Source organism: Ranitomeya imitator, chromosome 6, assembly GCF_032444005.1.
Source record: "Ranitomeya imitator isolate aRanImi1 chromosome 6, aRanImi1.pri, whole genome shotgun sequence".
Taxonomy (NCBI): Eukaryota; Metazoa; Chordata; class Amphibia; order Anura; family Dendrobatidae; genus Ranitomeya; species Ranitomeya imitator.
In genome coordinates, this window is record NC_091287.1 from 414399103 (window position 1) to 414425531 (window position 26429).

The window sequence follows — 26429 nt, forward strand, 5'->3', positions numbered from 1 at the left end:
CAGGTCAGGAGATTGGACCGGCCATGACAGGGATTTGATGTGGTTATCCTTCATCCACACCTTGATTGACCTAGCTGTGTGGCATGGCGCTTTGTCCTGCTGGAAAAGACTGTCCGCAGAGTGGAGAGTCATTTTTGCCCTCTGCCGGTCTGTAGCTTTGTTGTCCCCAATGTCTGCTGCTTGACCTTGTTGCAATGGACTGCTGTCTTAGAAATTTTAAGGATGGAGGCAACATGACCCTCACTGTGTCCCTCTGCTAGTAAAGCCAGAATTGAGCCCTCCTTTTCCTCTTTCAAGACTTTTCTTTTGAACTCCTTTGGCATGGTTAAAAGTCTTTTCAGTCCTATTACTTTAGGGATATTACTAGCACTTGTTTTGCCATCCAGCTTGTCCTATTACAAGAGGATTGTGAACACCACAGCAGTGTTTTTTATACTTTCCTTCATTAAATAAGATTTGGATCAGGTGATCACCTAATCAGAAGCACAATAAGTAGAATGAGGTGTACTCTGGTTGGAATTCACCAGACACTGGAATGGAATGGCTGTCAGACATGTAGAGAAGCTGATTTTTATAAAACCGTGCAGTGGTCTCTTAATTTTTGCCAGAGCCGTATATGCATCATCGATTAAATATAAAACTTCAGGAATATTTAATTTTATTTGACTGGGCTTCTTTAATTGAGGTATGTTTCTTGAACGTAAGAACTATAATTTTATATAAATCCAAGGGAAGGAAAAAACAGAAATGCACTCACCAGTCTCTTGTGCGATAGTCCTTTATTCAGAACATGTGCAGGCACACTTGGGGAGAACGTGGACAAAAGACGATGGCCGTTTTGCGCTGCCACGCTTCTACGGCAGCGCGAAACGGCCGTCTTTTGTCCACGTTCTCCCCAAGTGTGCCTGCACATGTTCTGAATAAAGGACTATCGCACAAGAGACCGGTGAGTGCATTTCTGTTTTTTCCTTCCCTTGGATTTGCATACTCGTCTTTTTATATGCACCCAGTGTCTATATATGGCAAACATGGCACAGCAGCGATATTTAGCAGTGCTAAGCATCTAAGGAGGTGGTGATATACAGGCACAACAGTGCTGTGGACTTTTCTCATATCCCTGCTATAATTTTATATAAATAGCAGCTATCCGTGCATAGGTGATTTTCCTAATAATTGTATTTGTAACCTGAAAAACCTTTTAAAAAAGATACAAATCCAAGAAAGTAAAGTCTCACACGAAGAGTGAAAATAACTTTATATATTATACATATTTATATACATAAAACATACATAGTCTAGAAATGTCCATAGCTTTACCATACTATGAGCGCTCTATATCTCAAGTGGTTTTGTTCTGGGACTTGTTTTTTATTAAAAAAACAAAATATGATTTAAAAGAATCTTCATCATAAAAACTATACTTGACCATTTGAGGCTCGTCCTTCGAAAGCTGGAATTAAATAGTCTTGTAGGCCAATGGTCAATCTTAAGCCAGGCCACTCTTAGCTCTTAGGCAACATAAGTGCAAAACATCAGATAGCGGGAATGGAGTGGGAGTATGCCTATGGACAAATGTCAGAGCCCGCGTCTAGATCTAGCACACCTTGAGATAATTTTTTTTGCATAAACACTAATACCAAGTACAATTGTTATCTGTATCTTGACTGAATTCACTGGAATAAAAAAAAATTATAACCTTGGTAATAAAGGTAAGAATAATATTCTTTATAATACTTCAGCACAGAATACACCAGATGTTTCTGGGAGATCGGTTACATCTGTATCCGCTGTGGACTTACTATGCAGAAATCTTATGTTTTATTGATCATGCACTTGACTCCCAACAGGAAACATATAATCACATAGCACATCATGTACGCGAAAGCTGGAACATGAATGAAATGTGATCTTTAATGTAGCGCATGTAAATCCCATATGCAGCGTGGAATAGATCTGCATGTGTATTGCATACACTTAAGTGCTCCTTCATATTATATTGGGGAAGGGAGACAAAGGTCAATGGTTGTAATGAATTCTAGTCTGGAGATAACATAACTACATTGCTTTGGCTAGTAAGTAATATATTATATTTTTCAACATAAAGCTTATAAGGTAAAATTCCCTTTAATGTCTGTGAACATTTTGTAGCAGCCGCTCATTGGCCAGTGATGCACAAGGCACACTGTGTGTTCTCATAATGCTTGCACTGGCATACAGTACTAAGTGATACAACTACAACTCGTACCTTTCACTGCATAGTAATTTCTTCTTTAGTAGGACTATATACAGCCACCATTATTCTCTTAGTGCAAAATAACAATTTCCGATTGTACAAACATCAGCTCATAAGCCAAGGGCTCCCATACATTTGTTCAGTACCTTGCGTATCACCTTCAGTCTTACATCTTAGGCCTCCAACCATTAATAAATTGCATTAGTTTTTTAACCTGCAGTTTGCTTAACTTAAAGTCCTCGGAAAGTATCTCCTCTGTGAGCTGGACGAGTAAATTGCCATCAATCTTTTCCGAGACGAAAAAGGAGACAACATCTTCTGATAACCCGATGAATCGAAGGGATTTCGATACCTCTTCAATGGACAGTCCTGAGAGGTCAGATGGAGGCTGCCAAGGTGAGCCATCTCCGCATGACCTTGGTGCTAGCTGCATGTGTAGAGGAGACGAAAATGGGTATGAAATGGAGAAAATGTCCTGCATGCCCTTTTTAGGCAAATAATGCTCTTCTGTGATATCTGGGGAGCAAGTCTGTGAGCCTTCTTCTGCTCCATCAATTTTCATGGACAGAGAGAGGGGTTCGAGGACTGCGGTTACCTCGCTTGTCTTAGGTGCCCGCGGAGGTAATGCAGGACATGACATACTTTGCTTTGTGCTGTTGTCCGGGACAATTTTCTCAGATGAGGTGTCCAATGAGTAGCTGGCAGACTTTGGACAGCCTGCAGCAACGTCAATAACTTCGCTCGGTGTGCCCCCAGGTAAAGGTTCAACCCCACTGAAGTCAAATGGAGCAGGAAAATTTCTCTTTGGTGTGGCTGGGGTCTTTTGTCGGGGATAGCTGTAATAACTGCGGCACTGGTCCACAAGCAGGTCGTTTGTGTTCATGCCTTCAGCCCCACCAGAGTAACGGTTTGGCCACGATAGTCGAGAGGGAAGGACTTCAGAAGCTGCTAACGCACAAGGCAACTTGCTCTCAACATCACTTGACTCATTCTTGATCCAGTTACATGGATAACATGAAACCTGGGAATTGTCTGACGAGCTTGCAACTTCATTTTCGGCAACTCCACTGGAAAAAAAAACACACAAGTAGTCAACTCCTTATTGTATGTACAGAAGATTGTACCAGACCTCTGTGTCATGTACGGTAACGAGTATCTTTACAACAAAACCATATGGTATAAAGGAAGCATGATGGTGGTTTAATCTGAGCTTTTGATCCCTGGCTCTAGTGAGGCAATGTAAATATTGAATATTGCAGCCAATCGCTAGGCTCAACATTTCCTGCTTTTCTACATACAAAGTGGATACAAATGCTGTAGACATTAGGTCACCGCTGCAACTGATCAACAAAGATCACAGTAATGGCGGAAACACATCACTGGACCTGAGGAGGGAGAGTAAAATCTCAGTTTCCTTTACAAGTCTGTGAGCCTATGGACTGCAAAAAAATTGAAAGGAGGAGAACACCATTTAAATTTCCTCAAAGAAGTGGGTCACTTCTCTTGATCCATGTTCCCAAGTGTGGAATTCCAGTATGGCATAGTATGTTAGCGTGCATGGCGTAGAAAGAAGGGATAGGTCTCTGTCCGTCATTCACCCTCTGTCCATTACATATTCCTGCTAAACGACAGATCAGTCGCAAGACGACGAATGCTTAGACCTTGTTTAGCCTTTACTTTTATTGCTCCACCTATCGGAAACTTGCTTAAAACTGGCTGCTCTATGGTGTATGAGAGAGAAAACAAGTAAATGAGCTACTGCTGTATTATTCTATGTCAACTATAATATGCTAACTTGTAGGTTACTACTGTGTGTCTTACACATTTTATTTTTTAAGATCAGAGTTTTGGAAGGTGGTGGATACTTTAGGCTGGAGATTATAGTGGTTTCTTGACTGCATTTTACAACACAACGTTTTCATGGCTCGCATGCATTTTATGCTGACATGTCTAAGTAACGAAATATGGAATCTAAGTATGATGATAAAAATAATCTGATTAAAAAAACCTTGTTTGAGCGTAGCACATTTCCAATGCAGCCTAATATACAGCTCCCATTTCATGGTCGTCTATGCTGTATTACACTGCGGCATTAATGTAATAAGGAACCTGGACACCGTAAGTACGGTAATAAGAGAAGGAAGTCTACTGCTCTTATGCGTACTGTCTGTAACCCCAAATACCTGGAAGATAGATGAACGTCCCACTACCAGCTGCTGACCACACATTTGTCAAGATGAGAAAATATTGGTGGCTGGGATATATTTTATTTACGCTAAGATAAAATAATTTATAATTCATTAGGGCTTAAAGCATCATTAACCATCCTAAATAATCTGCCTCCAAGTAAATATGTCTGATGAATGAAAGACTTATCATTAACCTTTTCTGCTCACTCGTTTTGCCAAAGGCAGCCAACCAATGCCACGATGTATTTGCATGACTATGAAAATTGGACATTCACACAGAAGGAATCAAAGCTATGAATTAACACATGTGGAATTATATACAAATAGCCCTTACACAGCCTGGAGGTGTGTTTGGGGTCATTGTCCTGTTGAAAAATAAATGATGGTCCAACTAAACGCAAACCGGATGGAATAGCATGCCGCTGGAAGATGCTGTGGTAGCCATGCTGGTTCAGTATGCCTTCAATTTTGAATAAATCCTCAACAGTGTCACCAGCAATGCACCCCCTCACCATCACACCTCCTCCTCCATGCTTCACGGTGGGAACCAGGCATGTAGAGTCCATCCGTTCACCTTTTCTGCGTCGCACAAAGACACAGTGGTTGGAAACAAAGATCTCAAATTTGGACTCATCAGACCAAAGCACAGATTTCCACTGGTCAAATGTCCATTCCTTGTGTTCTTTAGCCCAAACAAGTCTCTTCTGCTTGCTGCCTGTCCTTAGCAGTGGTTTCCTAGCAGCTATTTTACCATGAAGGCCTGCTGCACAAAGTCTCCTCTTAAGGCTATGTGCACACTTTGCGGATTTTGCTGCGGATTAGCAGCGGATCTGCAGCTGCAGGTCCGCAGCAGCTTTCCATGCGTTTACAGTACAATGTAAACCTATGGAAAACGCAATCTGCAGTGCCCATGCTGCGGAAAAAAATGTGCGGAAAAAAATGTGCGGAAACGGTGCGGGTTACATTCCGCAGCATGTCAATTCTTTGTGCGGATTCTGCAGTGGTTTACACCTTCTCCACAATAGGAATCCGCAGGTGTAAAACCGCAGGTAGAATCCGCACAAAATCCGCAAGTAAAACGCAGTGCCTTTTACCTGCAGATTTCTGAAATCCGCTGCGGAAAAATCCGCAGAGCTCCTTTCTACGTGTGCACATACCCTAACAGTTGTTCTAGAGATGTGTTTGCTGCTAGAACTCTGTGTGGCATTGACCTAGTCTCTAATCTGAGCTGCTGTTAACCTGCGATTTCTGAGGCTAGTGACTCGGATAAACTTATCCTCAGAAGCAGAGGTGACTCTTGGTCTTCCTTTCCTGGGGCGTTCCTCATGTGAGCCAGTTTCTTTGTAAAGCTTGATGATTTTTGCCACTGCACTTGGGGACACTTTCAAAGTTTTCCCAATTTTTAGGACTGACTGACCTTCATTTCTTAAAGTAATGATGGCCACTCATTTTTCTTTACTTAGCTGCTTTTTTCTTGCTATAATACAAATTCTAACAGTCTATTCAGTAGGACTATCAGCTGCGTATCCACCAGACTTCTGCACAACACAACTGATGGTCCCAACCCCATTTATAACGCAAGGAATCCCACTTATTAAGGATGTCATCGTAAGAAGTTAGGAGGCCCCAGACCGCGACGCCTATCGGACCAGAACCGGACCGCGACTGCCCCTGGGTGAGCATAATCTAACCTCTTTTTCTCGTCTTTCAGGATACATTGGGGCTTATCTACTGCATTCCAGCATGCTGTAGATAAGCCCCTGATGCCGGTGAGCATAGCTCACCTTCGATTTTGGGGGTGACAGGTTCCCTTTAAGAATAGGTAATCAATATTCTGGTAGTGGAAACCCCCTTAAAGGAAGGCCGTTCCTGTGAGCAATGGTTTCCGCTGACGTCACGCTAACAGAACAGCTGCTTCTCTACTGAGATGTCGATGCTGCGTGACTGCTGACGTTATGCTCACTGACAGCTGGCTCCCAACTGCCTAACTGTAGGAATCAGGGTGTCAATCAGCATGTTGTCAACGCCCCATCGACCTAACAGTCCAGAAGAAGAAGAGCTGCTATGTTGACATGGAGCAGCTGAATCACCGGCAGAAAGGTAGTTGACTCTATTAACAGTTCGTTTTTAGGCCCACAGTAAAAATAAAATATAAAATAGTCGAGAAAAACCCCTTTAACCCCTTACCGGCATCGGACGTACTATACCGTCCGATGCCGGCTCCCCTGCTTTGATGCAGGGCTCCGCGGTGAGCCCGCACCAAAGCCGGGACATGTCAGCTGTTTTGAACAGCTGACATGTGCCCGTAATAGGCGCGGGCAGAATCGCGATCTGCCCGCACCTATTAACTAGTTAAATGCCGCTGTCAAACGCAGACAGCGGCATTTAACTACCGCTTCCGGCCGGAAATGACGTCATCGCCGACCCCCGTCACATGATCGGGGGTCGGCGATGCTTGTGAATGGTAACCATAGAGGTCCTTGAGACCTCTATGGTCACTGATTGCCCGTCGCTGTGAGCGCCACCCTGTGGTCGGCGCTCACAGCACACGTGCAATTCTGCTACATAGCAGCGATCAGCAGATCGCTGCTATGTAGCAGAGCCGATCGTGCTATGCCTGCTTCTAGCCTCTCATGGAGGCTATTGAAGCAGGGCAAAAGTTAAAAAAAAAAGTTTAAAAAGATGTGAAAAAAATAAAAAAAACATAAAAGTTTAAATCACCCCCCTTTCGCCCCAATCAAAATAAATCAATAAAAAAAATCAAATCTACGCATATTTGGTATCGCCGCGCTCAGAATCGCCCGATCTATCAATTAAAAAAAAGTATTAACGTGATCGCTAAACAGCGTAGCGGGAAAAAAATTCGAAACGCCAGAATTACGTTTTTTTGGTCGCCGCGACATTGCATTAAAATGCAATAACGGGCGATCAAAAGAACGTATCTGCACCGAAATGCTATCATTAAAAACGTCATCTCGGCACGCAAAAAATAAGCCCTCAACCGACCCCAGATGATGAAAAATGGAGACGCTACGAGTATCGGAAAATGGCGCAACTTTTTTTTTTTTTTTTAGCAAAGTTTGGAATTTTTTCTCACCACTTACATAAAAAATAACCTAGTCATGTTTGGTGTCTATGAACTCGTAATGACCTGGAGAATCATAATGACAGGTCAGTTTTAGCATTTAGTGAACCTAGCAAAAAAGCCAAACAAAAAACCAATGTGGGATTGCACTTTTTTTGCAATTTCACCGCACTTGGAATTTTTTTCCCGTTTTCTAGTACACGACATGCTAAAACCAATGATGTCGTTCAAAAGTACAACTCGTCCCGCAAAAAATAAGCCCTCACATGGCCAAATTGACGGAAAAATAAAAAAGTTATGGCTCTGGGAAGGAGGGGAGCGAAAAACGAACACGGAAAAACGAAAAATCCCCTGGTCATGAAGGGGTTAAGTTCCATGATGAGGTTTAGGTGAATTTTTTATGCTGTGTATTTGAGCATAAAATAGGGATTTTTGTGTACTCACCGTAAAATCCTTTTCTCCGAGCCATTCATTGGGGGACACAGACCGTGGGTGTATGCTGCTGCCAATAGGAGGCTGACACTAAGTGATACAAAAAAAAAATTAGCTCCTCCCCTGCAGTATACACCCCCCTGCTGGCTCTCAGCTAACCAGTTCGGTGCAAAAGCAGTAGGAGATCAATAACAATATATGAGCGTATAGCATGTCATATTCTAAAAAAACAAGCATAAGCTAATAACAGGGTGGGAGCTGTGTCCCCCAATGGCTCGGAGAAAAGGATTTTACGGTGAGTACACAAAAATCCCTATTTCTCCTTCGCCTCATTGGGGGACACAGACCGTGGGACGTCCCAAAGCAGTCCCTGGGTGGGGACAACAACAGATCAGGCCCTGTGTAACCGCTACTTACAAGTGCGCCACCGCGGCCTGCAGAGTCCGCCTGCCCAGACTCACATCTGTGGAAGTGTGGGAATTATAGTGCTTCAAGAATGCATGCGGACTGGACGAATCCGCAAGCTTGCAGGCGTGCCTTGCAGACGCCTGGTGCCTAGGACACTTGATAGACAGGGAGATACGCTGACATCTAGCACGGAAGGACTCCTGGATGGTGAAAAGAATTCACCATGTTATCATGGTCGATGAAACGGCTAAACCCTTCCTGAAAATGTCAGGAAGCCTTCCTCTACCGTCAGGAAGCCCAAATAAAACATCTAACCTTCAGAAGGATGCCGTTGTCAAGACGTACCTACTCAGAGCACTCACTTCGTCCAGAATATGGGGGATCTTATTCCATTTTGTGGACTGGAGCCAAAAGAGATGAGGGAAGAACTAAGCCCTCATAACAGTGGTAATACAGTACCAACTTGGTAACAAGGGATGGAGATGGCCTGAGGACAACCTTGCCTCGAAGGTAATAAGGGAAAAAAGTCTGAAAGAGCAGAGAAGCTAGCTCCGAAGACTCGTCAGAGTGAGAATATCGCAGAGGAGAACGGGACGACTTTCCCTGATAGTAAAGTCTGCCCGGATGAAAAAGGAGCCTACTGTAAGGCTCCTAGGAATAATAAGGTCCCAATGATCTAACGGTATGCGATAGGGAAGAACTACGTGTGAAAACTCCCTGTGAGAAAGTCCCTACTTGCAGTTGTGCTGCGATAAGGCGAGAAGATACTAGCTCCGCAAACAAAAAACGGACGCGGTCAGTGCGGATCTCTGAGGATCACTGGGGCCCCTTTCTGCTTCCGAAAGGCTTTCGGAAGCAGTGGAAGGGGAGTTATGGAAACTGGTACCACGGCAGAACCAGAGCATGGAGAGCGATGGCTCTTGGATCTCGAGGCCGAACCACGAACTTGAGTACATTGGCCTTCAGTCTGGATGTCATCCCACCTACAACTGGAGAGCTCCAGTAAGGACAGATCTGATGGAAGACTTCGGGGTGAAGTTCCCACTGACTTGAGGCGGAACCCTGACGGCTGAATTTGTTTGCCGTTCAGAGTTCTACTTCTGGGATATATACTGCCGAGATCACTGAATAATAGACTTCGGCCCATCAGAGAAAGTGAGGTACCTCGGTTATGGCGCCTGACCGTGGGTACCTGCTAGATGACTGACGTAAGGCACCGCCGTGGCATTATCCAATTGAATTTGGATAGGGTGACCCGCCAGAAGGCAGTGGACCTGCTGTAAAACTACCGTTCGGATCTCCAGAACAATGATGGGGAGAAGAAGACTGGCATTGGTAGTTACTAATAACCATTGAACTGGGAGAAAGGCCCTGGATGAGGAAGGAGCTCAGAGACTATTGTCTGAAAGTCTGTTTGACTTGCTGAAAACGAGCGGAGCGAAGGAAACCGCTTCCATTGTAGTCACCATTCTTCCTCAGAACTCTCTTAGCAAATCGAATGAAATGAGGGGGTGAGTAATCAAGTCCTCAGAACTCTCCTTGCGCGAGCTCCCTGTTGAAGGGCCATGACCTTGTCTCGAGGAAGAATTACCATCCTTCTAGAAGTGTGCAGGATCATCCTCAAAAAGGATATCTGCTGGGCTGGAAATGAGGAGAACTTGTCTAAGTGTAGCTGCCAGCCCAGGAGAGAAGGTATCGCAAGTGATATAGACGACTCAGCGTAGTCCTGGAAGGGCGGCTAGACAGACCAAACAGGGCAGGATGAGCACGCCTATAGAGTGCAAGAGAAACATGACATCTACCATGACCCGTGCAAACACTCTGGGTGCGGAAGCAAGGCCGAAGGACAAGGTTGTGACTTGAAAATGCTGCTGACGAATGGAAAGGCGAAGGAATTTTTGCAGAGGGCAAGCAACCCGAATGTCGATGGATGCCGGAAACTGCACCTTTTTCTGTTGAAGTAATGGCTGAGCGGAGGAACTCCATCCAAAGAAGGAGGACCATGTCAAAGGTTGTTAGAAGTTTGAGGTCCAGGGTCGATCTTACTTTTCGTACCCCTGTTTGGAACCAAGATCCCTTAGATCTAGACTGTGCTGGACAATCCTTATACAATCCTTTGTCAGTCTCCCGCTCAAAGGATTTGATTGGCCAGTTGTTGCTGGTGTGAATCAGGGTAGTTAAGGTCTCCAGCCAGGAGACCATTGCTCTAACAATCCATGCGGCCGCTAGGGAGGATAGAGCGCTGGACCCGAAGCCGTAAGACGGAACGAACCAGATTTGCTATCTGACAGTCCGTGGTATTTTTAATTGATGACCCATCAGGTAGGGATACTGGTAGGTATACCACAGGAGATTCTACCCGGTTAATCTGCCCCATGGCAGAATGTGCGGCTGCATCCAGCAGGTCATAGTCTCTTGCCATCTCCTCTTTTCACGGTGCAGAGATAAAAATTAGGAACCCTCGATCCATCAACCTCTTAACAGGGAAGTGGAGAGGAATTGTCCGCCTTCTTGCATCATCCACTAAATAGTGGTGATGCAGAGGGGGGAGCTCGTACGCCAAAAAGGGTGCCTCTATATGTCCACAGAGTACAGGTCTCCAGGTGGACAGGACAGGTTGTCTGGCGTTAGGCCTGGATGCAGAAGAGGAAACATGGAGACGACACTCCGTGTGCTCGTCTGTTGATGGTGTGGGGAGATCGGTGCCCTTTAAAGGACCCGTCGCCCTTAAAAAACAGGCCAGGCATGGCATCCCACGTAGAGGCTTCTGTCCAGTGAATCGCTTATCCGAATTGAATGGCAAATGCTCTCGAGGGAGTTTAGTCTCTGAAGGTCTGGCAAGCTCAGGCAATATCCAATCCATATTCAGAGCCTTGTTGTCATCAAATCATTGGTGAGGGAGCAGGAAACGAAAAACTTCCGTTTTCTAGATACCTGTATGTTTCTAGATACCTGCACGTTTCTAGAATACTTGCGGCCCCTGCTAGCCGACGGCTCCCATGTAGGATAGGGACCCTGTATATTGGTCCTGCGAGCACTCCAAACACAGAGGGTACACAGAGGGATTCAATCTCTTGGTCAGAGAACCATGGATTGGTCAGTGAAGAAGTCCACTGAGGGGAACTAGAGGATAAAGCTGGGGTCGGCAGCGGAGGGCTCCTCGGACTGATCAAGCGCCTTTAAGACCAGGAAATACTGGTCATACGCCTTTAAGACCGGGGAATACTGGTCATGCGCCTTTAAGACCGGGGAATACTGGTCATGCGCCTTTAAGACCGGGGAATACTGGTCATGCGCCTTTAAGATCGGGGAATACTGGCCATGCACCTTTAAGACCAGGGAATACTGGTCATGCGCCTTTAAGACCGGGGAATACTGGTCATGCGCCTTTAAGATCGGGGAATACTGGCCATGCGCCTTTAAGACCGGGGAATACTGGTCATGCGCCTTTAAGATCGGGGAATACTGGCCATGCGCCTTTAAGACCAGGGAATACTGGTCATGCGCCTTTAAGACCAGAGAATACTGGTCATGCGCCTTTAAGACCAGAGAATACTGGTCATGCGCCTTTAAGACCAGAGAATACTGGACATGCGCCTTTAAGACCAGGGAATACTGGACCTGCACCTTTAAGACCAGGGAATACTGGTCCTGCACCTTTAAGACCAGGGAATACTGGTCCTGCACCTTTAAGACCAGGGAATACTGGTCCTGCACCTTTAAGACCAGGGAATACTGGTCCTGCACCTTTAAGACCAGGGAATACTGGTCGTGCACCTTTAAGACCAGGGAATACTGGTCGTGCACCTTTAAGACCAGGGAATACTGGTCGTGCACCTTTAAGACCAGGGAATACTGGTCGTGCACCTTTAAGACCAGAGAATACTGGTCGTGCACCTTTAAGACCAGAGAATACTGGTCGTGCACCTTTAAGACCAGAGAATACTGGTCGTGCACCTTTAAGACCAGAGAATACTGGTCGTGCACCTTTAAGACCAGAGAATACTGGTCGTGCACCTTTAAGACCAGGGAATACTGGTCATGCACCTTTAAGACCAGGGAATACTGGTCGTGCACCTTTAAGACCAGAGAATACTGGTCGTGCACCTTTAAGACCAGAGAATACTGGTCGTGCACCTTTAAGACCAGAGAATACTGGTCGTGCACCTTTAAGACCAGAGAATACTGGTCGTGCACCTTTAAGACCAGAGAATACTGGTCGTGCACCTTTAAGACCAGAGAATACTGGTCATGCACCTTTAAGACCAGAGAATACTGGTCATGCACCTTTAAGACCAGAAAAAAAAAAAAAATAAAAATAAATAAATAAATACTGTCACCCCAGTGTGAGCTGGCCGGGTGAACCAAGATGGCCACCGGGAGCTGCAGAGTTGATAAAATCTCGCAGAGAGCGAGAAGCGCCAATTTGGGGGGCGGAGCCACAGACACAATGTTGAATAGGCCTAAGCCGGGGCCTAAATTTCTGTAGCCGGCGGACGTCACCAGTGGGTCGTTCCAGGCAAGACTTCCAGGATGCGGCCTACAAATCGGCCGAAGCCGGGGACTAAATTTTTGCAGCCATCCAGAGCGTTACCTCAGAGAGGTGGGCCACAGGGAAGTGACTGAGGCTGCCTGTCAGCATGTGGATATCCCACTGAAGATGGATTCACTTCACCATCGGTGCGCGTCCCGGCATGGAGCCGCCGCGGATGTGGGTTTCAGCGCTGTTCTGTGCAGCGTGGACGGTTTAGGGATAAGCCTCAATCCATCATCCGTTTGTTAGGGAGGTGGAGAGGACCCGTCCGCCTCCTTGTGCCATCCGCTTTCACAGTGGTGGGACAGTGGGGGCTGCTCGGACGCCATAGAGAGGGGCCTCTGTACAGCCACGGACTTCAGTCCGGGTGGACAGGGCCAGTTGTCCGGCATTAGGCCTGGCTCCAGGAGAGGATACATGGAGGCGACACTCCATGTGGTCGCCTGCTGCTGGTGTGGGGAGATCGGGACCATGAAAGGAACCGTCGCCCCTGAAGTGAGCTCAGGCATGGCTTCCCACGTCGCAGGAGAGGGTACGGGGAGGTATACTCGCCGTGCTCGCCTGTTGATGGTTCGGGGGAGATCGGAACCTTGAAAGGAACCGTCGCCCCCTTCACTCCGTTAATTAAAAAATAAAAATTTACAGAAAAGTAAACAATAAAATAAAAACGTTGGGGTCTGAAACAGACCCATGTGCCTCCTACAGACACTAAGCAAGAACTGGTTAGCTGAGAGCCAGCAGGAGGGTGTATACTGCAGGGGAGGAGCTAACTTTTTTTTGTATCACTTAGTGTCAGCCTCCTATTGGCAGCAGCATACACCCCACGGTCTGTGTCCCCCAATGAGGCGAAGGAGAAAAAAACTTAAGAGTCTTACAGTTCCAGCCTCATGGATAGGTTTCATAGAAATCTAAAGGCCAACTATGCTTTTTTTTCACGTAGTGTAAAATAGTCTTGGAGAACCCCTTTAACATGTGGATTCTGAGTTAATGACGTAATTCAAACAAATTTCTATAGAAATGATTACTTATAGGAAAGTGATTATTTTGGAGGATGCTGCCTTGATGAAACAGACTGATATTTTTTCTGGTGAAGATTAGTCACCAGTTACTCCAGCACATGAGCAATACTGAGGTCTGTGCGAAATGGAAAAAGTAATATTCCTCATAATACTTAATGGTATCCTGGGTCAAGGAGTTCAGCACACTGGGTTATGTCAAAGCAAAATGAAAACTAGATTTTCAAGTACAAGCAGTAGAATTATTAATATGAGGCTGGGGTACTTCCTTTGAAACTCCATGCCCTATTGGTTGTATAATCTTGATATTATGATGAGTCCAGGGCTCATGAGTGAACGCAGTCTCCACACAGCCTGTCTGACAGATGCAGCTTGCACTGAGCAGTGTGAGATCTCAGCAGCAGGAGGGAACATGAAGAGATGCTTATCAAGTTGGGTGGGGAGAAGATTGTACAGCCACTCTGGCATGGATTTTCAGAGTAAGTACAGCATCTTCATCAGGTACAACTTCTATTTAACAATTGTGCAGCTGGTAAACCTGGTGACCAATCTACTTTAGGGTATGTGCACACACTGCGCATTTTGCTACGGATCCGCAGCTGCGGGTCCACAGCGGTTTCCCATGAGTTTACAGTATAATGTAAACCTATAAGAAACTAAATCCGCAGTGCACATGCTGCGGAAAAAAACGTGCGGAAACGCAGCGGTTTACATTCCGCAGCATGTCAATTCTTTGTATGGATTCCGCTGCGGGTTTACACCTGCTCCAACAGAAAACTGCAGGTGTAAACCCGCAGCGGAATCCGCAATAGAAACCGCGATAAATCCGCAGTAAAAACCGCAGCGGTTTTGCACTGCAGATTTATCAAATCCTCTGTGGAAAAATCTGCAGTCCTCACAGATACGTGTGCACATACCCTTAGATGGTTAACATTAAAAGTTACCTTTTATTTGCATGATCGGCGATAACAATGTGTTTGGTATGGGTGCAGGCTGTCGAATCACGACTTATCCCAAAAATAATGGTTTGAATTGTCCAGTCAGAATGAAGTGGTCACCGGTCTATCTATTGTCTATGGGACTGCAGGTGATGGCAGCGCACAGCATGCAGCTTTTCTAGCAATCTGAATCTCAGACAATGAATACTAGCCCACTGCTGCATTCAGACAAGGCATTTCAATGACAGTCCCAGTGGCAGACCCCTAGCGATCATAGTGATTCCCTATCCTGTGCATATGGGAAAACTTAATGTTGGAATAGAAATAAGCTATTCATTACTTTTATGTCAAAAGAATTGGGTATTTATGCACATTATCTATAGTCTCGCACATGATAGTTTTGAAGCAGAAGGTTTCTGATTTCTTACACAATCATTCTGCTTTATTTTTTTTCACATGAAAAAAAAAATCAAAGTATAAAGGGTGCCTGTTTCAAGTTGTAGTATTTTAATAAATAGAAGACTATTAATGAGCCCATAATTGTTTCCAGAGCGGCTGTCACTTAGTGGTCTCAGACCTATTAAGAGGTGTTGCCTGTCGTCTCACTTCCACTTTTATGCTTGCCGGCTACCTGCAGGTATCACACCTGTCCTATTAGAGAAAAGCCAAACCTGTCAAGTGACTATTGATTCAATGTCACCAGGAACACTCACCTCCAGATGAGGAAGTGAGAGGAGCTAGATAACCCCTTTAAGTGACATTTCTAAGAACCTTTAAATTGTCTACTCTAATAAAAAAACAAAAAAACAAACAAAACCCTCTTAAAATTCATAAAATGAGGCCGACACTGGCATTTCTTCTGTGGGTCTTGTAGTAAAGACACTTAGGATTTTCAGTATACTTACTTTGTTTTAGAGTAAGAGCCTCAAATTTGGCAAAAATTGTAAATGTTCCCAATATTTTTTTAATCGTCATGTTTATAGATGTCTGAGTTCACAAGGAACCTTTAGTGTAAAAATCTGCTCTGGTTCCTCAAATAACTTCTATGCATTCTTTTCATTTTGCTACGGGAATTTATTTTTCTATTCTGGTGACCTAATAAGGGGAATTAAATATTTGCCTGCAGCCAAATAATGCTCTTTGTCCTTATCAAGTTGCTGGACTAAAGTTACATCTAATGCAAGCCCAGTGAGGAGAGGACAGCTAGATGTCACCTCCAGCCTTTCGGATTTGCTGAGTTTTGCACTATGATGCGGCTCTCAGCATTACAGACCGGTAGTACTTACATGCTGTGCAGCCCTGAGGAGTAGTAGGAAAGCGTAGGACTGGGAGAGCGTGTTTGCTGCCGTGCTATTTTTCCTGTTGGCGGAGGAACAGATGGGGTGGGGGACGATGGTTTGGAACTGCGAGGAGGCACAGGTGGAGCATTCAAGAATCTGCATTCTTCCTTCACCTAAAATGGAGGAGAGAGTTTATTACTCAGCTAATCTGGACATGACGGTATACACAGAGTACGTTATTAGGAGGGCTGGTCTGATCAAAACGGACATCTTCTACATTAGGTGGAGAGCTAGACGAGTGCGCATCACTTACCTGGGGAAATATGCACTATGGAAAAAAAACTCTAATGAAGCGCTTGGTCTGGGCATTTCTGTAATGTTAATCTGACATGTACCAACTATACAAATTGTTATAGACCATGTACCGGCGCCATGGTCATGGTATTCCCTAACAGCAGTGCCCACTTTCGGCCAGATAACTCACCCCAACATACCACAAAAATTGCTCTGGAACGGTTTAAAGAACATGACCAAGTTTCAAATGACTTGACCTCCAAATACTCCAAATCTCAGTCTCATTGAGCATTTGTAGATTTCTAGGAAAAAAAAGTCCTATTCATGGAGGCCCACCTCAAAGCTCACATACACTTTATAATAAAGTATTCAGGACCCGCCAATATTTGCTGACCATCTGATGCATATGGGGACCACAAACTGTAATAAATGAGAAGGATCGGGCACTATATATTCAAAACACACAGATCATTTTTTCTAGAGGAAACACCTACTCTGCTTTCCCTTTATAGAACAAGGGGAAATTGTGACTGACAGCTGTCACCTGCTTGGTCAACAGCCATCCTAACCTCGGGATCTTTGGTCGCTGGAGAGCTGTCTGTGTGACAGCACTCCAGCGACCAAACAGCGACGCTGCAGCGCTCCGGATAGTTGTCGGTATCGCTGCAGCGTCGCTAAGTGTGACGGTACCTTAAGGATCTGCTGTTAACGTCCTGGTGCCTGATCCAGTACACCTTGCTGGTTCAGGTGCCTCAAAGCATTGGACCCATTTTAGCGGCGGTAGAGGGACCGTCACATATTATGACAATATTAGGCAGGTGGCTTTAGTGTTATAACATGTTACCGTGTATCATAAAGGCCAGGTGGACCATGTCCTCACGAGTGGGTCCTGAGCACTGTACATGTCCCATTCACATATACAATAAGATTACGGGACAAGATGAGGATTTACAATTCAGTGATATTGCATATATTTTTACTGATTTTATCTACTGCAGTATATGAGTTGCTCCTACATTGTCTCCTAATCTTACTTTCATGGTGGGTAGCACATGGCATTGACATTAACTTTTTTTATGTGAGAATTTTGACAACTGATCTTAGTAATCTGGTTCACACTGTACTTCTCAGCACATGTAAAGTTGTCAATGACTTGCTGCTTTGATGTTGTTCTCCAGCATTTGCTTCCTAATTACAGGGTGTGACCCCAATTAGAGCAGAGTCTACTGCAGGTCACTTCACTGAAGTCTCAGCTAAGCTCTAGAGAAATGAAGTTTCTGGATCGGCTCCAAACTGTCCTTTAACTATTAATGTGGTACAGACAGGTTTCTCTGCATTACAAGCCGCCTAATGGTGAAACTGTCAGGCCGATTTACAACATTTCTTGCCCTACTTCTGCTGGAATGCAAGTATCAGAAGTACAGTGGCATGCAAAAGTATTCACCTCCCTTGGAGTTTTTGTGTTTTGCTACCTCAATCTGTAATTTCACAGGTTTTTTTTTTTTTTGAGGATTTGCATCAGTTCTTGTAAAGGACATGCCTACAACTGTGAGCGTTTGTTTTTACTTTTTATTGTGAAGCAAACAACAAATAGAACAAAATAATTGAGAACATCTACAGTCATGGCCAATAGTTTTGAGAATGACACCAAAATTATATTTTCACATGATCTGCTGCCCTCTGGTTTTTATTAGTGTTTGTCTGATATTTATATCACATACAGAAATATAATTGTAATCATATTATGAGTACCAATAGGTTATATTGACAGTTAGAATGAGTTAATGCAGCAAGTCAATATTTGCAGTGTCGACCCTTCTTCTTCAAGACCTCTGCAATTCTCCCTGGCATGCTCTCAATCAACTTCTGGACCAAATCCTGACTGATAGCAGTCCATTCTTGCATAATCAATGCTTGCATTTTGCGAGAATTTGTTGGTTTTTGTTTGTCCACCCGTCTCTTGATGATTGACCACACGTTCTCAATGGGATTAAGATCTGGGGAGTTTCCTGGCCATGGCCCCAAAATCTCTATGTTTTGTTCCATGAGCCATTTAGTTATCACCTTTGCTTTATGGCAAGGTGCTCCATCATGCTGGAAAAGGCATTGTTGGGCTCCAAACTGCTCTTGGAAGGTTGGGAGAAGTTGCTCTTGGAGGACATTCTGGTACCATTCTTTATTCATGGCTGTGTTTTTAGGCAAGACTCTGAGTGAGCTGATTCCCTTGACTGAGAAGCAACCCCACACATGAATGGTTTCAGGATGCTTTACAGTTGGCATGAGACAAGACTGGTGGTAGCGCTCACCTCTTCTTCTCCGAATAAGCTGTTTTCCAGATGTCCCAAACAATCGAAAAGGGGATTCATCAGATAAAATGACTTTGCCCCAGTCCTCAGCAGTCCACTCCCTGTACCTTTTGCAGAATATCAGTTGGTCCCTGATGTTTTTTTCTGGAGAGAAGTGGCTTCTTTGCTGCCCTCCTTGAAACCAGGCCTTGCTCAAAGAGTCTCCGCCTCACAGTGCGTGCAGAAGCACTCACACCAGACTGCTGCCATTCCTGAGCAAGGTCGGCACTGCTGGTAGTCAATCCCGCAGCTGAAACAGTTTTAAGATACGGTCCTGGCGCTTGCTGGTCTTTCTTGGGCGCTATGGAGCCTTTTTGACAACAATGGAAGCTCTCTCCTTGAAGTTCTTGATGATGCGATAGATTGTTGACTCAGGTGCAATCTTTGTAGCTGCGATACTCTTCCGTTAGGCCATTTTTGTGCAGTGCAATGATGGCTGCACGTGTTTCTTTAGAGATAACCATGGATAACTGAAGAGAAACAATGATACCAAGCACCAGCCTCCTTATAAAGTGTCCAGTGATGTCATTCTTACTTAATCATGACTGATTGATCGCCAGCCCTGTCCTCATCAACACCCACAGCTGTGTTAATGGATCAATCACTAAAACGATGTTAGCTGCTCCTTTTAAGGCAGGACTGCAATGATGCTGAAATGTGTTTTGGGGGTTAAAGTTCTTTTTCTGGGCAAATATTGACTTTGCAAGTACAGTAATTGCTGTTAAGCTGATCACTCTGACATTCAGGAGTATATGCAAATTGCCATTAGAAAAAATGAAGCAGTAGACTTTGGAAAAATTAATATTTGTCTCATTCTCAAAATTTGTCCATGACTGTATATGCATGACTATTAGCACACGATGCAGATTTAGTGCAGAACTGCAGCAGATTTTTCTGCAGCAGAAACGCTGCAGAACTGCACTGTGATTTACAGTACAATGTAAATCAATGTGAAGAAAAAAGCTGTGCAGAAAAATCTGCGCAGAAACGCTGCAGATTTCAAAGAAGTGCATGTCACTTCTTTTGTGCAGTTCTGCAGCGTTTCTGCACCCCTCCATTATAGAAATCCACAGTGGTAAAATCTGCACAAAAAAACGCATAAAAAACGCACAAAAAACGCACCTGCGGATTCTGCCAGGAGATGCAGACTTAGGGTATGTTCTCACGTGCAGAAAACGCTGCGTGTTTGACGCTGCATAGAGCCGCAGCGTCAAAACGTTACAGCATAGTGGAGGGGATCTAATGAAATCCCGTCTCCACTATGCGTGGTACACGCACGCGGCGGCCCTGCGACAACGGACATGCGGCGCGTCTTTTAAGATCGCAGCATGTCCGTATACCTTGCGGCGATGCTGCGTCGCCACAAGGTATAACACAGGGCCCTATGGTGGGGTGCGATGATCCCGGATGTGTGCTATGAACACATCCGGCATCATCGCATCCCAGAAAGGGGGCGGAGCTTAGCGCAGAGCGGGTTTGCCGCTCCGACGAAACAGCCGGCCATCCTGATCGTGGACACATACCCTTAGTGCAGAAAATTCTGCACCACATTTCCTACGTGTGCACATAGCCTTAAAGCCCCTGAATGTCAGCATTTTGTAGAGCCTCCTTTTTGCAGCAATTACAGCTGCAAGTCGCTTTGTATAAGTCTCTGAGTTTTCCACATCTTGCCACTGGGATTTTTGCCCATTCCTCAAAGCAAAACTGCTTCAACTCCTTCAAGTTAGATGATTTCCTGATTAAGCCTGGGCTTTGACTTGGCCACTCCAAAACATTTACATGTTTCCCCTTAAACCACTCAAGTATTGCTTTAGCAGTATGCTTTGGGTCATTGTCTTCTTGGAAGGTGAACCTCCGTACCAGTTACAAATCACAGACAGAAACAGGCTTTACTCAAGAATATCTCTACAATACGCACCATCTTTTCCTCGGCTCGAACCATATTCCTTGTCCCTGCTGGCAAAAAACATCCCACAGCATGATGCTGCCACCACCATGTTTCACTGTGAGGATAGCGCTCTCGGGATGATGAGCGGTGTTGGTTTAGTGCTAGACAGTGTTTACTTGGTGGCCAAAAAGTTCAATTGTGCCATCATCTGACCACAGCTCCTTCCTCCATGCATTTGGGAAGTCTCCCACATTTATTTTGACGAACTCAATATGAGCCTTACAATTTTTGTGTGTAAGTAAATCCTTTTGTTATACCCATTCTTCCATAAAGGCCACCCCTATGAAGTGGACGACATAGCTGTCATATGGACAGATACTCCAGTCTCTGCTTGGGAACTCTGAAGCTCCTTCAGGGTTACCTTTGGTTTATCTGATTAATGTCATCCTTGTCGGGATAAGAGTTTTGGTGGGCGGCCCTCTCTTGGCAGGTTTGCTGTGGTACCATAATGTTTCCTTTTGCTGATAATGTATTTGATAGTGCTCCGGGTATCATCAGACTGAAGACTATATTCACACTGAAGGCATCAAAACTATAAATACATGTGGAATTATATACTTAATAAAAAAGTATGAAACTGAAAAATGTGTATTATATTCTAGGTTCTTCAAAGTAGCCACCTTTTGCTTTCATGACTGCTTTGCACACTCTTGGCATTCTCTTGATGAGCTTCAAGAGGTAGTCACCGGAAATGGTCTTCCAACAATCTTGAAGGAGTTCCCAGAGATGCTTAGCACTTGTTGGCCCTTTTGCCTTCACGCTGCGGTCCAGTTCACCCCAAACCATCCCGATTGGGTTCAGGTCTGGTGACTGTGGAGGCCAGGTCATCTGGCGTAGCACCCCATCACTCTTCTTCTTGGTCAATTAGCCCTTACACAGCCTGAAGATGTGTTTGGGGTCATTTTCCTATTGAAAAATAAATGATGGTCCAACTAAACGCAAACCGGATGGAATAACAGTGTCACCAGCAAATCACCCCCACACCATCACACCTCCTCCTCCATGCTTCACGGTGGGAACCAGGCATGTAGAGTCCATCCGTTCACCTTTTCTGCGTCACACAAAGACACGGTGGTTGTAACCAAAGATCTCAAATTTGGACTCATCAGACCAAAGCACAGATTTCCACTGGTCTAATGTCCATTCCTTGTGTTCTTTAGCCCAAACAAGTCTCTTCTGCTTGTTGCCTGTCCTTAGCAGTGGTTTCCTAGCAGCTATTTTACCATGAAGGCCTGCTGCACAAAGTCTCCTCTTAACAGTTGTTGTAGAGATGTGTCTGCTGTTAGAACTCTGTGTGGCATTGACCTGGTCTCTAATCTGAGCTGCTGTTAACCTGCGATTTCTGAGGCTGGTGACTTGGATAAACTTATCCTCAGAAGCAGAGGTGACTCTTGGTCTTCCTTTCCTGGGGCGGTTATCATATGAGCCAGTTTCTTTGTAGCGCTTGATGATTTTTGCCACTGCACTTGGGGACACTTTCAAAGTTTTCCCAATTTTTCGGACTGACTGACCTTCATTTCTTAATGTAATGATGGCCACTCGTTTTTCTTTACTTAGCTGCTTTTTTCTTGCCATAATACAAATTCTAACAGTCTACTCAGTAGGACTATCAGCTGTGTATCCACCACACTTCTGCTCAACACAACTGATGGTCACTACCCCATTTATAAGGCAAGAAATCCCACTTATTAAACCTAACAGGGCACACCAGTGAAGTGAAAACCATTCCCAGTGACTACCTCTTGAAGCTCATCAAGAGAATGCCAAGAGTGTGCAAAGCAGTCTTCAAAGCAAAAGATGGCTACTTTGAAAAACCTAGAATATAAGACATAACAAAAAACTGTAAAACAACTGAAATTAAGTATATAATTCCACGTGTGTTAATTCAGTTTTGATGCATTCAGTGTGAATGTACAATTTTCATAGTCATGAAAATACAGAAAAATCTTTAAATGAGGTGTGTCCAAACTTTTGGTCTGTACTGTATGTATATATTTTTTTTTCTATATAACTCAACCCTGACTTGTACTTGTCAACAAATACCCTGTCCCTGACTTGTTTGGAGATCTCCTTGGTCTTCATGGTATTTGGTTAGTGGTGCCTCTTGCCTAATGGTGTTGCAGCCTCTGTGGTCTTTCATAGGGTTGAGCGAAACGGGTCGTTCATTTTCAAAAGTCGCCGACTTTTGGCAAAGTCGGGTTTCATGAAACCCGATCCGACCCCTGTGCGGGGTCGGCCATGCGGTACGCGACTTTCGCGCCAAAGTCGCGTTTCAATGACGCGAAAAGCGCCATTTCTCAGCCAATGAAGGTAAACGCAGAGTGTGGGCAGCGTGATGACATAGGTCCTGGTCCCCACCATCTTAGAGAAGGGCATTGCAGTGATTGGCTTGCTGTCTGCGGCGTCACAGGGGCTATAAAGGGGCGTTCCCGCCGACCGCCATGTTACTGCTGCTGATCTGAGCTTAGGGAGAGGTTGCTGCCGCTTCGTCAGAAGCAGGGATAGCGTTAGGCAGGGTCCATTAACCACCAAACCGCTTGTGCTGTAGCGATTTCCACTGCCCAACACCACCTTCGGTGTGCAGGGACAGTGGAAGCTACATTTTTTTTTTTTTCCCCCCTCAGTGCTGTAGCTCATTGGGCTGCCCTAGAAGGCTAGAAAGTAAAATATCTGATAATCCAAATTAGTATTAAACCAAGAAAAACAAAGAAAACTAATCTATCCAATAAACTTTATTAAACAAAATAAGGATAAAAGACTGACACAACACCCAGACCCCTCTAAATGGGGGTGGGTCAATTAAAAAAACCTGGCCCAAAAAAGATTGTAAAGGGCAAAGGGTGGGAGGGTCCCGAGTTTGGTTAGGCCATGTATTGGGTGTTGTTTGTGGTATAGTATCTTTATACATGTAGAGGGACTTATAGGGCCTTAAGGGTGAGTCGACGGTGAGCGGGGGCGCCATATTGCGTCCAAGAGGGTGCCAACCTCCGCAGACAGGCAGGGAATATTTGTAGGGACGTGTAGGGTTTTTGCTATCGGCCCCGTTTTTTTTTTGTTTTGTTTTTTTTTTAAGCGGCGAACACAGGTGGTAATTAGCCCCTTAACCCTTTGTCCCTATTGGGGAGGGGGGGAGGAGACTATTTAATGGCGTTTTAGTCAGTGTTTCCTTGACCTGCAACCAGGCACAACATGTATCTCTGATGTGATCTATTCACACAGTATCTCTTTTTCCCATATGCCTCCTGAGGAACCACATCATGGGGGGGAAACGCGTAGAGGCGAGACCTGAACCCAGTCCTCCTGGGGCTACTGAATCCATCCTAAATATCCATTGTGTTTCCTTTTGCAGGATGACCCTATCCCAATCACCTCTCCTACCATTCTGTTTTATTACTTCCAGAACACAGAATGAGAGAGTCTTGCTGTCACCCTGGTGTACCTCCCAAACATGCCGTGCTACGGGGGTATCTCTGTTATTTTTGATATCTCCCAAGTGTTCCCCGATCCTCCTTCTCAACTCCCTTTTGGTCTTCCCTATATAATTCTTCGGGCATGTACACGTAGCCATATAGACCACACCAATGGTTTTGCAATTAGCAAAGTCTCTACAGAAGAAGTTTCTCCCATTCTGTGCACTCTTAAAGCTCTTACATGGTGTTACATAATCACAGAACGAACAGTTACCACATCTGAACGTACCATTGATGCGTCTATCAAGCCAAGTTCCCTCTTGTTTCGGTCTCTTATAGTGGCTGTGTACGAGCCGATCTTTCAAAGACCGTCCTCTGCGGAAGGTAATCTGGGGTCTATTTGGGATGATATCCGCCAGGGTTTCATCCAGCTGTAAGATCCCCCAATGCTTTTTAAGGACACTAAATACCCGGTTCGTTTGGTTGTCATAGGTTCCAATAATCCTAGGGGTATTCTCTGCCTCTAGTTCTCTATGTGTCTGTAGGAGCGTATGTCTCTCTCTACTCATAGCATTCCTAAAGGCCGGGTCTAAGACCTCATCCGGATACCCACGCTCACGGAACCTCTCCCTCAGATCGTATGCTTGTGTCCTAAAGATAGCAGGGTCAGAGCAGTTCCTTCTTACTCTTAAATATTGTCCCCGAGGGATCCCCCTTTTCAGGGGAACTGGGTGATGACTCTCCCACCGGAGCAGGGCGTTACTAGATGTCGGTTTACGAAATAGCCTTGTATCCAATGTACCACTGGCATTAATGGTAATTTTAACATCCAAGAACGCTAATTCATGTTCATCATTCTCAGATGTAAACTTTAACCCAAAGCAATTATCATTCAACCCTTGTACAAAGCTGTTAAACTCATTTGCTGTACCATTCCACATGACCAAGACATCGTCTATGTATCGATACCAAGCCGATATCTTGTCAGTCCACCATTCTTCTACCCCAGAGAACACTACGGTTTCCTCCCACCAGCCAAGGAGGAGATTTGCATACGAGGGTGCACAAGAGCAACCCATCGCGGTCCCCCTGAGCTGGTGGAAGTACTTACCGTTAAACAGGAAGTAGTTGTGGGTTAGGACAAACTCCATCAACTCTACTACAAATTTACTGTGTTTCTCAAAAAAGACGGCTCTTGTCCTTAGATAGTACTCGAATGCCTTCAGGCCCATACTGTGAGGAATGCTGCTATATAAAGCCTCGACATCTATTGAACCCAAAATGGTCCCCTGTTCGACCACCACACCGTCTACTTTTTGGAGCAGGTCCGATGTATCACGCACATATGAGGGTAATGATGTTACAAATGGACGTAAGATGTTATCGATATAAATGCCAACATTCTGGCTCAATGAACCAACACCTGAAACTATGGGGCGGCCTTTTAAGGGGGAGAGACCCTTATGGACCTTTGGGAGGGCATAAAAAGTAGGGATTGTCGGGGTACGAGGAACCAAAAACTTATACTCGTTGTAGGAAATCAATTTGTCACGTAGACCAATGTCTAAGATAGTCATTAATGACCCAATAAACCTATCCGTAGGGTCATTCTCAAGTACACCATATGTCTCCCTGTCATCAAGGATAGATCTACACATTCCCACATATCTCTGGTGGTCGAGGATGACCAAATTGCCACCTTTATCAGATGATTTGACAATGATCTGGTCATTCTTCTCTAGTTTCTCCAAGGCCTCCCATTCCTCACTATTCAAATTTGGTGATGTATCCCCATTCAGTCGGCCTATTTTTTTAAGGTCATCCTCGACCACTCTCAAAAAAATGTCAATATTCGTGTAATCACCTGGGGGAGGCATACGATTGCTTTTTAATTTTAGGTCAGTCTGTGGACCTAGTCCTCTCTCCCTCTCACTGTCCTCCAGAAGGCCCGTCAGAACATTAAGCCCCTCCAGGTCCTCTTCTGATATACCCAATTCTAAACATTGTTGTTTGTTATGCAAAGAAAAAAACTTCTTCCATTTTAATTTACGACAGTAGAGATTTAAATCCTTCACCCAAGTGAATGTATTGTACCATGTTGTAGGAACAAATACATAGTAACATAGTAACATAGTTAGTAAGGCCGAAAAAAGACATTTGTCCATCCAGTTCAGCCTATATTCCATCATAATAAATACCCAGATCTACGTCCTTCTACAGAACCTAATAATTGTATGATACAATATTGTTCTGCTCCAGGAAGACATCCAGGCCTCTCTTGAACCCCTCGACTGAGTTCGCCATCACCACCTCCTCA

At 44.8% G+C, this 26429-nt stretch overlaps 1 protein-coding gene across 2 annotated transcripts in view; it reads right to left on the reverse strand.

Moving 5' to 3' along the window:
• Positions 1–1238: 1238 nt before the first annotated feature.
• The window catches only part of GAREM1 (GRB2 associated regulator of MAPK1 subtype 1), a 210473-nt gene continuing 185282 nt past the window's right edge, over positions 1239–26429 (reverse strand). For both annotated transcript variants that reach the window (XM_069731261.1, XM_069731262.1), the window contains 2 exons: positions 16122–16288; positions 1239–3300 (listed from right to left, as the gene is read on the reverse strand). In XM_069731261.1, the coding sequence (XP_069587362.1) occupies positions 2400–3300; positions 16122–16288 (1068 nt within the window). In that variant the 3' untranslated portion in view covers positions 1239–2399. The remainder of the gene's footprint in view (positions 3301–16121; positions 16289–26429) is intronic.